Consider the following 14821-nt stretch of genomic DNA (forward strand, 5'->3'; position numbering starts at 1 on the left):
CTATTGAGCATTTGATTAATTCTATTTTCTAACCAGTTGGTTTTGCTTTAAACGGACTATTTTGGTCTGTAGTAATAAGACAAGATTTTGTAACTAATTTATAGTCAAATGTAATAAATATTGAAAAACAAGTTACCATAAGTTGTAACACTGGATGTACAATTGTGGTTATATTTAACCATGAAATGATTATATATGCGGATATGTCCGTCTGAATATTCAGACGAAAAGTGCCGTCTGAAATAAAAATTTGTGTTTTCAAACTTGCTAACTTGCTTGTTTGTCTATGGTCATTGTTAAATCGGGTACAAAAATTATGGTCTCTCTCATTCACTGAAATCATACTATTTAATCAACATATGTGAGAAGTATTTTATTCAGATTGTATGATTATAACGAATGGGTCGGGAGGGAGTATCGTCGAACATTTACAAACGGCTCAACAGTTTAGCCAGAGTTGTTACATATTGGGTCTGTTCAATGAAGTCTCTGGATGGTTTATTCTACTTTGTTGAATAAAACTGAAAGAATATCAATAATTCTCGAAAATGGATTTTGTATCCGAAAGATCAGCTACCTCGTCGGTCCACTATCAATCTACACACGGGTGAAATAATCCAGAGGCGGTAGATGAGCCATTTAGTGAGTCACTCAATTACCCTTCCCTACCCACTTAATAACGAGTTAACGGTCTCTCTATCGTTTTAACTATATACACATCTCGAATTCACACCGAAGATTCACATTGAACCCAACACGCCGACCTCATTAGAATGTCCTTGTATGACAAATTAGTCCGGTCATATATGACATCAAATCTAGATAGTAAAAATGGGTACATATGTGAAATTAGTTCAACATGAGAATGAAAATGATGAAAAATGGACAAAAGAAGGTTGTCAGAAATTATGTGGGATGTACTAAAAATAACGTCAACCAGTCATCCCAACTCTTAAGGGTCACCATACAATACAACTTGTAATTGTAACGTGTAGTACATGCAAAGACGTCAATGTGTAACGACTTAATTGCCCACTGAATTTGGTCGTTTTTAAAGCGCGGCCAATATGGGTGTGGCAAAAAGTTGTTTTTTGACCTTCTCAATAACTTGTTTCAAAATAGATTTTTTGACCAATAACCTTGACCAGCTAGCTATCTAGCTGCATGGATGATCAACCAACCACATACTCCTATGTTTAATCTATATCACAAAATTTTATTGAAGACAGCGATATCCGGCACAAGTTTGTGACGGATACCGTTTTCTCTCACAAAATACCCATTGAAAGGTGAGTGAGAAGCACATGGAGTGTCTCATCTTATCCCCTCTCCCTTTTTATGAGAGGTCTTCAGCTTGTGACGGGATTAGCCCGTCACAAGCAAGACGCTTTAAATCTATATATACGACTTACTCGAATTTTTATTAAAGACGAGTTTATCTATTTAAGTTTAAACGTATATACTCGTTTCAAGGGAGACTAATTAATTTACATTTTTTTCTTTTTGGTTTACATAATCGGTTAAATTCATACCTTCAACAAAAACACACTTATTGCATATTGAATTATTGTATAAAATTAACTTAGCGAGTATCACAATTCAAATAAAATCAAAAGACAACGCAAAATGATTTTATAATAGTCAATATATTTCCTTTATCTTATCTTTCAGTGATAAAAATAAGAAATTATAAGTGTAAACCTAATTACGATTTCATATGAAATCAGTTGGTTAGTTGTACTAATATTGTTCTTACAGCTCGTGAAACTTATGTTTTTTTTTTTGATGACGAGGGGGTTGAATCCCTCCGGGCACATGCATTCTCGCACTACCACATGGACCATATAAGCCACCCCTTCGGGAGCTGCAGTGACCAAGTGATCATCGCCTCAACTGGTAGTCGAACTCGGGACCTTTCAACTCCTGCATTTCTGCAAGCTTCAAGGTTTAACTCGACTACCACTGGACTAACACCACTTGGTTATAAAACTTATGTTGATGACTCACTTCGATAACGAGAATTTATTTACTTAAGAGAATTTAAATAGATTAATTTTAAAAGAAATTAATTTTTGTTATTTTTGGCACGTAATTACTATTCAACTTAGACCAATTTAATTCCTTTTTATTTGGTTCAATTTCGTTTTCAATTTAACTCATGTCTTGACAAAATCCGTATATTTTTCCTTTTCAAATTAATTTTTTGGGACAGATTATAATTAATGCGTCCCCATGCACCATTGGCCAGCAGTTTGTAGGTTCTTTAATTGCTTCAGGTTCAATGTTCAATGTTCAATGTTTTCGGGTTATTTGTTTTCTTATCTGCTGTGGGCTGCCCTTTTCCTTATTTCTTTGGCCAAAGGAACAATAATAAGGTTAAGGTATCAATTTGATTTCACACTATCTATGTTCATATCTGTCTTCGTCTTATTCGTTTATTTTTCGAATTTAAATTTTGAATCCGTTAAAAAGAAGAGGAAAATAAACGGGAGAGTTGAATTGTTATAAATGGTACTCCGCATTAATTTAATAATGCAATAATCAAACAAGCTCGCAAGTATAATTAATGTTACGATATATAATAAATTTTTATCGAGCTATCATATAAAACGGAAAAAAAATAGACTCGTCTACAATGTTCCCAGAATTATTCGAGATAACCCGTAAATGTCCACAAAGTTTTATTTCCGAAATACCGTATTCGATCCCTAGGCATAGATCCTGCGTTTCTAGAGGATGAAGCACCCAAAAAAGGAGAGGAAGGTATGATTCCACATTGAAGATAATTCTTTGGTGATATTATATGTATGAGCTATAAATTCGGAAAGGAAGCCGCGTTGAGACTTTTTTGCGGGAAACATTAGACTTTAGGCATCAATAATCATCATCACTTGTTCAACTCTGTCTCTAGCAAAAATAGAAAAAAAAATCTTTCAAGTTTCTATCTTATTACACCTTAAGAGTCAAACACAAATAGATGTAAAAATTGAGTGCTAGCTAGCTATTGAGAATTTGAGATTGGAAACAAGAATTTCATGTACTATAACGTACAGGCTACGTTGTTCATTGGTTTTTGTGTTGACGATTAGGATCTGTACGTACAGACTAGTAACGGTTTATCTCAAGGCACTAAACTAAAGGCAAACTAATGAATAGATTTATGAATAGATATCGAGGGGTAAAGTTCTGCTATTTATGTTGTAACGTCAATAGTTGGACTCTTGACACTTGTTAGAAAAATATAATATAAATCTAAATAAAACGATTAAACTTTCAAATAATTCGATTAGTAGTTTTATAGTTTGGTTATATATATATATACAACACAAATTCTTACTTAAGACTATCTTAAGTTAAAATGTCACTCACAACGGATATAAATAATGTTAAAAATAAAAGAAAGCTAGGTGAGAACGAAGTCTTGACGTAAAATCGTCTTAAGCAAGACCTATTATATATACAATCATCCGACATATGGTATTAGGGCCACGCATGAGTAAATTATTTGTTATATACTCAAATAATTCCAATTTGATCACATTGAGAATCTTTACATAAAGACATTTTTTGACAAATTTGATCGCTACCGACACTTGAAGTTATGAAGATAGCCAAGTGGAGAATTGGCAAAGTGAAAGACAATGTCAAGCACATAATGACACAAAGTGACTAGTCCTAGCATTTATAAGCCGGCTGAAAATTGTACTTAAACATCATGAATTAAATAAATTGCAACCAAAAAGGGTTTATTTATTAGATAAGGAAGCTCAAAATTAGGTCTTAAAGAAATTTTTTTTTCATTAAATAAACCTACCTTTCTTTGTATCATCATGCACCATACCTCACCACATGATGTGCCCACTTGCTCATTATAATCGGCCTCAAAGTCGTAACATTGTGAAATAGACGCGTCTCCTTATACTTATCAACTGAATTACTCGTACTATTTAATCAATCGGGTTTACAGTTTAGACCATGCAAACGTGTTAAGTGAGAGTTTGTGTTATTCTTTGGTCAGACCGACCAAATGGTTAATTAATTGTCAGACCGTTCAACCAAATAACCGAATAAAAGGGAAAAAAAATACTCTTTCTGAATAGCATTAGGCCATATTTTTTTCGCCTATGAGCTAAGCTGAATTAAAAGTCAATCTATAAAGGAATGAGTTATACTAAACTGAGATAACCGAAATTAAGTCGGAAAGAACATGGCGTTAGTGTGGCAAAGATGGTAGTAAAAGTGAGGAATGCCCTCATCTTATTAATTTAATAATGTATTCTCATAAATAAATATATATACTCTATGATCAATTATTAATAATCACATGCATTATGTGTGAAGGTTTTAAACCCATTAAAAGAAATTAAATAATAATGAGACCATGTAGAGTACTAGGCTAAACACTACAAAGACTTTCTTTTAGAAATCTCTAAGGTATAGCCAATAACTAACTGTATTGGTCTCCCACCAAACGAACTGTATTATCCTACATTTCCCAACAATGGCTATATTTCCCGCCAAAACATAACTTTTCAACTGTATTTACACCTCTTCTACTTGTACCATAAAACCCCCCCAAATGAATTGCCTCACTGTGCATCGGCTACCGCGATTTTACTCGGTAGCCAATCGCCCCAATCCCGGTCACCTGACTCGTGATCTAGCTCAAGCCGGGCGGTTATTTTTCGGCCGGATGATTGATCGAGAAGCGAAGGCAGCGTCGTCTTTAGTTGTTGGATACTCGGTATCAGTACCTTCTCGGACCATGATTCTAATGTCGTCTTTCCTAACCAAATCCCGCTTGAGATTTTCTCGAGGGCTTCATTCTCGATCTTTACTGATAATTGATCACCTAAACTGGATGTGAATTTTGATAATATAGCCCTCTCGATGTTGTGTCGGATTGGGGTAAAATCGACTGGTTTGAAGAGGATAACTTCATCCACATAGGTTAGCATTTCACTTGGAGCTTCGGATGAGGTCGTTGGGGACCCATGCTCAACTGTGAGATCGCTTGAATTGTGGGACCCATCTAGCCGATCCTCGTCATTGTCAGCTAACTGATTTAGATCGAACGAAAGGCCTTGAGCCGGGCCCGACTCCTTCCTTTGCTTTGTGGACCTTTCTTGATCACCACTCAACCAACTTGGAGATCTTTTTCCTGTGTTGTTTTCACCAATTGATATCCTCAACTGCCAACCGCCCCTGGCAAGAGAAGTCAGTTTCTCTTCATTCAAGGTAAGACCGCCACTAGACAGGCCTTTCAGCTGACGTGGTATCCATGTAGACGTAACAACGAATATTATATTCCCAAGACTAATCTCCCGACCATGGGAATCAGTTATCCGTCCCCTTTCCATAGCGCGTTTGATACTTCCCCTTACGAGTAAATCGGCCTCATCAATGTCTTGGAGCAAGATCACGGAGTTAGGATTTCTTCTAACCGCCTCTACGATTCTATCAATCGCAGTTTTACCTCGAAAGCTCAGATCAGTCTCATCGCCATCCCGTCTAGACCCAAGAGAGATCATGGTAGGACTAGTCCCACATACAAGCTCGGATAAAGCACTGACCATCTTCTTCTTCCCAACCCTGTCCGGGCCAGAGAACATCAACCATATGTCACCCTTGGACCCACCTACCCGCGATTTTCCATGGCCCAATTTGCATTGGGTTATGGCAGAAGCTATAGCAGAAGCTGCATCTGTCTGCCATCCTACCTTTTCTACGAGACCCTTCAATAGCCTCTTGAATGAGTCCACATCTCCTGTAATAACATGCCGATCAGTTCTCTGCATTTCACGAGGCTTATCTTGAGCTGCTTCTCCAAGTTTCATAGGGCCTAAAGCAAGATCGGTCCTGACTGGGCTTCCCGGTCTACACTTTGGACGATCGCAATCAACGAGAACAGGTGCTGGTCGGGGAGAACCAATGTTGAGCTGCAAACCATCCCCAAGAAGTCTAGGTTGCTGTAACTTGGGTTGAAATGGTTGGCGCCCGAGTAAATTTGGGTTGATTAAGCCCGTCATTGAGAGTGGTGATGGAACACTTCTCTCAGAGCTTATGTTGTGATGGAAACTAGGATGGAGTTGTAAGCACGTTTGGCTCCATTTCTTCTGCAATTCTTGTGTTTTTTGCCTCAAAATTAAATCTTGGTTCTTACTCTGCAATTATTGACAGAAACAAAATCAGTACTACTTTTCTTTGAAGTTAATGAATTCAGTACTTTCAAGTATACCTAACAAAACCGTCCCAGCACGAGACACCAATAAGACCGAAAAACAAGTACCCGCCAAATGACCTAATACCAAAACTTGGCACAAATGACCGGTTGAAGTTACATCAAAATTTATGTATGCAAGTTAAGAACAAAAACTTGGTAAACATGGTAAACAATGACCCGACTCACAATTGAAGGCCCCATAACCATCCGATCCTAAAATGACCCAACCTGTGCTCACCTATACCCGTAGTACAGCTTATACATACCCGAACTCAGAATCAACTGACTCACCCAAACCAAATAACACGCTCCCAATGTGAATAACATGTTTGCAAAGTCTACTTGGAATAGAGGAGTTTTATCATCAATGTCAGAAACAAAAATTTAGTTACGAGCAAACCTGAGCGGAATCAGTCGCTCCTTTAACAGCGTCATCAGCGTGCATCTTGGCATTTTGTAGCCACGGTGGCAATGTTGGTCTATTGGCATCCGACTTAACCTCAGAAGATGCCTTGTCTACCTCCTCTGCTTCTAGATTTGCAAGTTCCTGACCATACTTTTCTGTACACTGCGGGCAACAGAGAAATCGTCTCAAAGGATCCAAGTTTTCTGAAACCCGCCTTGTTAGAGGCGTTGCTGGCATTGTAAAGCCCTTCATTGGGCTCAAGCACTCTACTGATGTGCTTAAAATTCCTCCATTAGACCCCATTCTGCACAATTATACATGTATAACAACTTAGTGATTATCAACTAAATTCCGCATCAGACTGATACTACTACTACTACAACAACAACAATAAGAACTTGAATTTGGGGTCGGCTAACATAAATCATCATCTGAAACCGTCTATCGCAAGAGACAACAATAAATAATTGTCAAACAAGGCAAACAACACAGAACAGAAACAAATAATAACAATGAGGATTCAATTATAAGCATTACAACAGAGTTGAGCGTATATATACCTAGGCAAAATTCCGGGCATAGGCGGTCTGGCAACAATCGAAACAACTTGAAGATCCCATTCACTCTCCATTGTAGGGTGATAAACCTGACATCTCAAATAAGTCTCACAAGTAGCAGTCCCAATAAACCAAATCTTACTGCCTTCACCAAACTTCCTCAAAACCTTGCCCATCTCAGAAACCGCCCCTCGAGCGGCCTCCGAAATGCCTTGATTAGCCGGCTGATCAACTAACCATTTTAAGTCACCAAGATCAATTATCACCCCACTTCCACCTTTACTATTTACTGTCATTTTCCTCTCAATTAATGTCCCCAATTCAATTAATTTGGTTGAGAATTGTCCTCGATCAGAACCCATTTCTTTCTCCGCCGATATCACCTCAATTCCTTTCAGTACCCCGTCGTGTATTTCGTCTTTATCAATTTTCGATAGTACCTCTTTCACCACCTCCCTAGGTTCGGATTCACCAACTAAAACCGGGTTTCTCTTTTTCATCCTATTTAGAATATCGACCACTTTTTTCACATCCTCAATTCTCCCCATCAACCCATTTCCCATTTGATTATGCTGTTGATGTTGATTTTGTTGTTGTTGTTGTAGTCTCGGATTCAAATACAAATTCCTTCCGCCGCCGACTGGCCCCAACCCGAGAGTTGGTTGGGTTACCGGGCGAAACCCCATCCCAATCCCAATTTTGGGTCCGCTCCCATGAGGAGCGGACACAGAATTGGGTTGGGCGTTAAGTACTTGCTCAATAGCAGCCTTAACAGCGGGACTCGAAAACGATGCTTCCCGCATGACCCTACTAACACTAGGGTCATCTAATATAGAAATAACTAACTGTTCTAATTCAACTTTAACAGCCAACAAGGGTTGCTGCTGTTGTTCAGGGCAACCCTTCCGTTGGTGGGCTTGTGCCCGCTTTAGCGCCGCCATTAGAGCGTTAGAAATAGGTGGGTCCCCGCTGCCCGGGATCTGATGGGCAGCGGGCAAACGCTCTAATGCGACGCTAAAGCATAACTCCAGTGCTCTGCACTGTAACGGGTGCGACGAATTCGGGTGTGACCGAATACACGCCTGTCGTAAAAACCCCGTTGGCGAAGCCAACAACGTCGCTGCAACATGAAGCGGCGTTGTTTGGCCGTGGTTACGGCGACCCGCTTCGGCTATTGAGTGGCTTAGAACACTCGCGGCTTCGGGCGTTAACGTTTGTTGGATCGCGCTCAATCCACCCCTCATCACACAAAATTCTGATTATTATTTTTTTTTCAGTCAAATGAATTATAATTATAAAATAGTTGAATTTAGAGTGAAGTTATGAAGCATGTGATGAATTAAGGAGGAGATGTTTGTGGGATAAAAAAGGAGGAAAAATGGGAGAGGTTATCTAAAAGAAGAAAGGGAAAAAGAAAGAAAGAGTGTGAAGAGCTAAAGAAGTTGAAGGAGGTCACATTTTAGAGAAGAGAGAGGAGAGAAAAGGAGTGTGTAAAACAATCAATTTTCTCAACGACACAAACCGACCCATTAAAAATCCGAGAGTTAATGAGTGAGATTGAAAAGTAGTATTGAAATCAACATCCAACATTTATTGAAAGTAAATCTCACTTACATTTTTTTTTACATGGAGTAAAACATTTGGCTGTATTTAAAGTGTCAAAAAATGAATAAAAATTTTAAATCAAATATTAATGATATTAATTTACGCATAATTGCGTCTTAAATTTTTAATTTAATTTCATTTAGGGAAGTAATTTAGTTCTTAAATTCCATTTTGGCTGTATCATTACCGTAAAACATTATTAACTTTATCGGTTTTTTTGGTTGAATGGAGCTAGGATGAATGAGTTGGGCTGGATAAAGCTGAATTGAATCGAAATTTGCTAAAATAGATAGAGCTGAAATATGAAGAGTTGAACTAAGATGAGCTGAATTGAACTGAAGTGGACTAAAACGAGGTGGATAAAACCTGAAATTAAGCTGAAAGGAACACAGTTTTATTTGGTAATTTTTTACTCTATGCTACTTTGTATTTGATTTTGCACAAATTATAACACGGATACTTATTTTGGGTTTCCTTTATTTCCAGGGTAAAATTACCCGTTTTCCTTATTTGGGTGTTAATATATGACATCTATGCCTTTAATTTGATATGTTTAATTGTTATTTTTTGCACTTTTCTATGCCTAAAAATTAATGTGATTTAAAGGTGAGTTAGTGAAAGTAAAACCCATTTAGCAATATTAAGCTAGTATAAATGTGTCCAAATTACTAAAGATATCATCTCGCACACTAGTTTATAAAGCCTACTCTTCAAAATTGGAACATATTCAATTTTTATTTGTTAATTTATTTAATTCGACGTCGTGTAATTATCTCTTAAATTACATCAGAGAACCCAATTTTAAGTTTCGGAAATTTTAGAGTGATTGATTTAATTCGACGTCGTGTAATTATCTAGTACGAGTATTGCATTATATTGTACTAACTACAGAAAAGATCAAGAATTTTAATTAAAAGATTCAAAAATTTTGTTGTTTAAAAAGAACGTATCCTTTTAGTCTCCCTAACTTCACCACTAAGTACTAATCTATTTAATTAGGAGTAATCAATTAACAGAAAAAAGAATAAAAAGGAAGGGAGAGAAAGAGGAAAGAGACAGAAAAAATGAGAAGCTAAAATTCCATCAACCTTCACAAATGCCAACAAAGGGACATACACATCTCTAAAGTAGGAGCTCAGCTTTTTTAAGCTTACATCTTTTCTCATTTGTCTTTATTTTTTTATTTAGTTGTTTTTTAAGGTGAGTCACGTAAAAAGGAGGAAAAGGAGATTTAAAGATGTTATTGTTGGGTTTAGAAATTTCAACGTGAAAAGGATACACCACTTCTCCTCTTTCACATATTCACTCTATCTTGCTTTAATTATTGGAATTTAGGGGGTTTTGTTCAAATTTTGAATCATAATTATTCCTATTATTATTATTATTATTATTATAAATGAAGTTTCGATTTGATTATGTTTATGTGTACGATTTAAGGTGAGAAATTAAAATCTATATAATAATATAAAAAAGCCTAACTTGAGCATTCTATTGCGACATATGGTATTACTACAATCATTTAAATACTCCATTTACTATGATGTGCTTGATTAAGAACGGAATTTACTACTGAATTTATGTGCTACCATAAATGGAAGATAAATGTCCAATTAATCTCATTAAGTTCTATGTTTTTTAATAGAGGAGAGGAAGACTTACTTCATGTGGCATTACTACAATCACTTCAAATACTCCATATATTATGATTTGCTTGATTAAGAAAACAATTTATTACTGAATTTATGTGCTAGCATAAATGAGAGATAAATGTCCAATTACTCTCATTGAGAACATACCTAAATTTGAATACTACTAATCGACCAATAAATGAAAGTTAAAATTCTAAGTTTTGATGGTTGAAACTAGATTTGTTATCCATGAAATTCACGGATTTTATTTGAAATTTGTTATACGTTTGTCCCGAGGGATTAAGGTGCATAGAAATGGCGGTTAATGAGTCGGTTAGAGCAATTCAATAAACATAAATATTTTAGGTGCGCCTCTTCCTAACACCAAGCATGTCTCGTCTCACTATAAGGTAGAAGTCACTTAGTTACAACTATTTCAGTAGCAAATCACTTGTTTTTTGGTAGTTAATTATAAATAGGGACGAAATTTGTGACGGACTATGGTCAGTAGTTAAACCCATAATGTTAAGATGGTTCCATGGAGCTCACATTTTGATTCTTTAATGTGAACAAAGATGAGTATGAGAAATCGAGGGAGTACCTTGTTATTTATACATGATAGTTTTCTCTATTGTAGGTAGTCATTTAGAAAAATCAAGCAATTATATGCAAAAATTGAATTTCTCATCATACAAAACTCTACATAATGTAAACAACAAACATACGAGAAGAATTTAGAATCTCTCACCTATTTAGGTTCCATTTTAAATTTTGTTGCATTATGAAATGAACATGCAACTTGAAAATGTGAATCCCATTTTATTTAACTTCCAATGCCCTTGCTATTTATTGACTAAACAAAATCATAATTGCATTTTCTCCGTAGTCTTTTGGATGTCAATAACCGTTTATCGCCCTGGGAGTAGCGGAATAGGCATCTTTTTTTTTTTTTTTTTTTTTGACAGCATGGAATAGGCATCTTTAGTGCTTAAGAAGTGAAGTTATCATTTATCAAGAGATGACTTTGTTAGTGCTTTAATATCAATAATAATTAATAATTAATACTCCCTCTATTTTTTTTTTATGACTTTCTCACATTTCGAGACACTCTCTTCTCTCTTCAATATCTCTTAAAATATAAGACTAAATATTATGATATGTATACTCATATGAAAGAGTTTTTCGTGAGGAATTTAATGGTACCATTTTTATATTTTTTGAACAAATATATTTTTGTAAATATTAAAGTCAAAGGCTTACCTCGTAAATGCAAAACATCATATATAAAAAAATGGAGGGAGTATTTACTAATAATAAATTTAACGTTAATAATAATAATAATAATAATAATGCATAATTAAGGGATTGTGGAAATGCCATGTGGATTAAAATTTAATGATTTAGAAAGCCTTTTAATTATATTGTATAGATACTAGATTTCGGAGTGAATGAATTATTGAATTTGAGTGTATTATTATTAATTTTTTTTTAAACCGCAACTTTTATTAAGATCAAATCAATTTTTACAAGAAATTGGTGGCAACCTAGACACAATTTAGACTTCCACCCCCTTAGCAATAGCAAAGTTAAGTCGAATAAAAATAAAAGCAGCAACGCGTGCTCCGGCAGACATTAAATATAAAAAAATTATCTAAACATGCGTTTGGATTGATACTCTCTCCATTTCAATCAATTCTGTACATTTGATTAAAATATCTCAGATATATTTAAAAAATACTCCGTATATAGAAATACAAATAAAAAGGTTACAAAATACAAATAAAATGATACACTATACAACGATTTTATTTAAAAATTCATAAGAATAGTTTAGTTGAGAAGAAAAGCAATAAAAGAAGTTTATGGGGGGATGTAGTTATTTATTCGTGGTGAAATCAAAAATTGATCTTGGTATTGATTGAGTGACAATGGAGATGAAAGAAGAGAGATAAAGCATAACTTTTTAGGGAGTTGAGCAGATAGAATCATGAGTTTTGTGAGATTATTCACCTTTTCCATCTTTATTTACTCTATCACTCTCTTCTCTGAAGTCCTTGACTGTCCTTTTTCTTTTTTCTTTTTTCTTTTTTTACTGATTTGTCACCAACATTACCTCTTACTACTTTTTCTTTTCGTCCATCTCACTCAACTTGCAACATTCGTGCTTTCCACGCGCTTTATTTTTAATGCAATCTTCACTAATATAGTCGGCCACGTCGGGTCTCTACTCTCAAGTCAAGCATAGGGGTGTATGAGACAGCTCGCGAGCTATTCGAGATCGACACGGTTAAAACTCGGCTCGTGTGAGCTCGGCTCGAGAGCTTAACAAGTCAAGTCGAGCAAGGCTGGCTCGACTCGAAAAGCTCGCGAGCGGCTCGAACTTGTGTTATTACATAAGATATTGCTTATATTATAAAAATATTTTATTATGATTATATTTTTGTATCATACACATCAAATGTCTCGCTGGTTTGCCAAATATTTTAACATATAACATTCGAGTCTTGTTATTGAAAATATCGAAAGAAAAAAATAAACATTTTTATATAAGCTAAATTTGGGCTCGAGTTTAGCTCGAACTTGCGTTAAAGCTCGCAATCTTTATAACGAGCACATTTTTTTCAAACTCGAGATCGGCTCGAGCTCGAGTTTTAGTTATTGAGCTCAAGCCGAGCAACGCCAAGCTCGGGCTCGGCTCGGCTTGTTAACACCTCTACAAGCCATATTGATCGCGTTACAATCAAAATTTGGATCAAAAACGTTTTTGACGTTTTTTATTATATACCAATTTTTACGCCGAGAACATATTTTTTTAAAATTAAATTATATATATTTTTAATAATAATATGAATATATGATTACATTTACTAATTGATCGTACTTTATCTTAAAACATTTATATAAATCATATTAATTTGGAAAAAAAATTACTAAATGATACTCCGTATAAAGTTATTTAAAATTAATTTATTAAAGTGATTTTTAAATTAAGTATACTACGGAGTAAAATATTTACTTTTATATTTTTTTCAAATATAATATACAATATTAATATTTTAATTATGCTTAAACCACAAGCACGGTTAAAATAAATTTTAAAAATTATTGCAAATTTAAATTTATAATTTATCAAAAATAAGTAAAGTAAGAAATAAATATAATTAAAATATAAAATTAATTTCGATTAAATATGTAAGAAAATAGCTTTCTCGGTTTAAAAGCAGATCAAAAGATAGCAAAAAGCAATATTTGACTATTTTTTTTACCAAGTTTTTACCTTGATCCTAACTAGATCCGTAATATCTAACCTGTATTGAAGGCATAGGTGGCAATCATTGACACAACTCGAAAACACGACACGAAGTTAGCGGGTTAGGGTTAAGACGTTCTGACCCATTTAAGTAATTGGGTTGACACGGACACGACACGAAACCTAAATGGGTCGGGTTAGGGTTGAGCTCTTTTGACACGAAACCGACACGAATAACCCATTTATTTAAAAATGTCATAATATATTTGGGTTGAATCAACAACCCAACCAAACAACTTAAAAATAAGCATTTTAATTCATCATTTTTTGGATAATAGCAATATAAAGCTTAGTTTATTTTATCATTTTATTGGGTTAAAAATGATATGTTAAAAGATAAGTGGGTTAAACAAGTCGGATTGGATTATAGAAAAATTAAATGGGTTGGGTTAGGATTGAGACAAATGACCCGTTTATATAATTATGTCGAGTTAGGGTTTGAGTAGTTGTGACCCGTTTAAAGTTGATAGAAACACAAACACGACACGACTCGATCTGTTTGTCAGGTCTAATTAAGGTGACTTATATCATGGCCATCTAACCAAGCCCGACCGACTCAAATTAACCGGTTTACTTTCAATTCTCAATCTAATATGTGAAACACACATCAACAAACTCATAATTACACTTTTCAACATTAATGTGCAAAATCAATAGAATCATTATTTCAAAAAAACACATCTTTAATCAAGACCCTAGTAGTAATTATCATAAAAAAAAAACTTTAGTACACGAAGGTAGAAAGAGCGTGGTGTAAAAGAGAGAGAAATAATATTTGAATGCTTTTGAACCAATTTTGTGCTTTTCACACGCAAACTGCTGCCAAAGGCATCGCACGGCTACCACCTTTTCATACTTACTCCCTCCTACTTTTATCAATCTTACTACCTTTTTCGTTTTCAGCTTTTTCTTACACATTTTTATGTTCCCTTTTTATTTCAATTATTATTAATTTTTAAATATTATATTAATATTAATTAGAAATATTCTCTGCCACTTTTCTTGGCACCCCCGCCACTTATTATTTGATTTGTTTTTAGTGGATTTACTTGCAGCAACAACCTTTTCATTTTAATTACTTAAAGTTGAGTA

The 14821-nt window shown here is 34.9% G+C and overlaps 1 protein-coding gene across 1 annotated transcript; it reads right to left on the bottom strand.

The window, feature by feature from the left end:
- Positions 1-4310: 4310 nt before the first annotated feature.
- LOC141597210 (protein SUPPRESSOR OF MAX2 1-like) lies at positions 4311-8745 on the bottom strand. The gene is made up of 3 exons (XM_074417581.1): positions 7190-8745; positions 6624-6933; positions 4311-6164 (listed from the first exon to the last, which is right to left on the bottom strand). The coding sequence occupies exons 1-3, from the start codon at positions 8428-8430 to the stop codon at positions 4590-4592; spliced, it is 3126 nt and encodes a 1041-aa protein (XP_074273682.1). The 5' UTR covers positions 8431-8745; the 3' UTR covers positions 4311-4589.
- Positions 8746-14821: the final 6076 nt, after the last annotated feature.

The sequence above is a fragment of the Silene latifolia genome, chromosome 8 (assembly GCF_048544455.1).
Source record: "Silene latifolia isolate original U9 population chromosome 8, ASM4854445v1, whole genome shotgun sequence".
Lineage (NCBI taxonomy): Eukaryota > Viridiplantae > Streptophyta > Magnoliopsida > Caryophyllales > Caryophyllaceae > Silene > Silene latifolia.

Excerpts from the sequence above, each read along its gene's own strand:
- LOC141597210 (XM_074417581.1), bottom strand. The coding sequence starts at position 8,430 with ATGAGGGGTGGATTGAGCGCGATCCAACAAACGTTAACGCCCGAAGCC. Across the intron at positions 6,934-7,189 it reads ATGCCCGGAATTTTGCCTAG|AATGGGGTCTAATGGAGGAA; the intron begins GTATATATACGC and ends ATAATTGTGCAG. Across the intron at positions 6,165-6,623 it reads GAGCGACTGATTCCGCTCAG|AGTAAGAACCAAGATTTAAT; the intron begins GTTTGCTCGTAA and ends CAATAATTGCAG.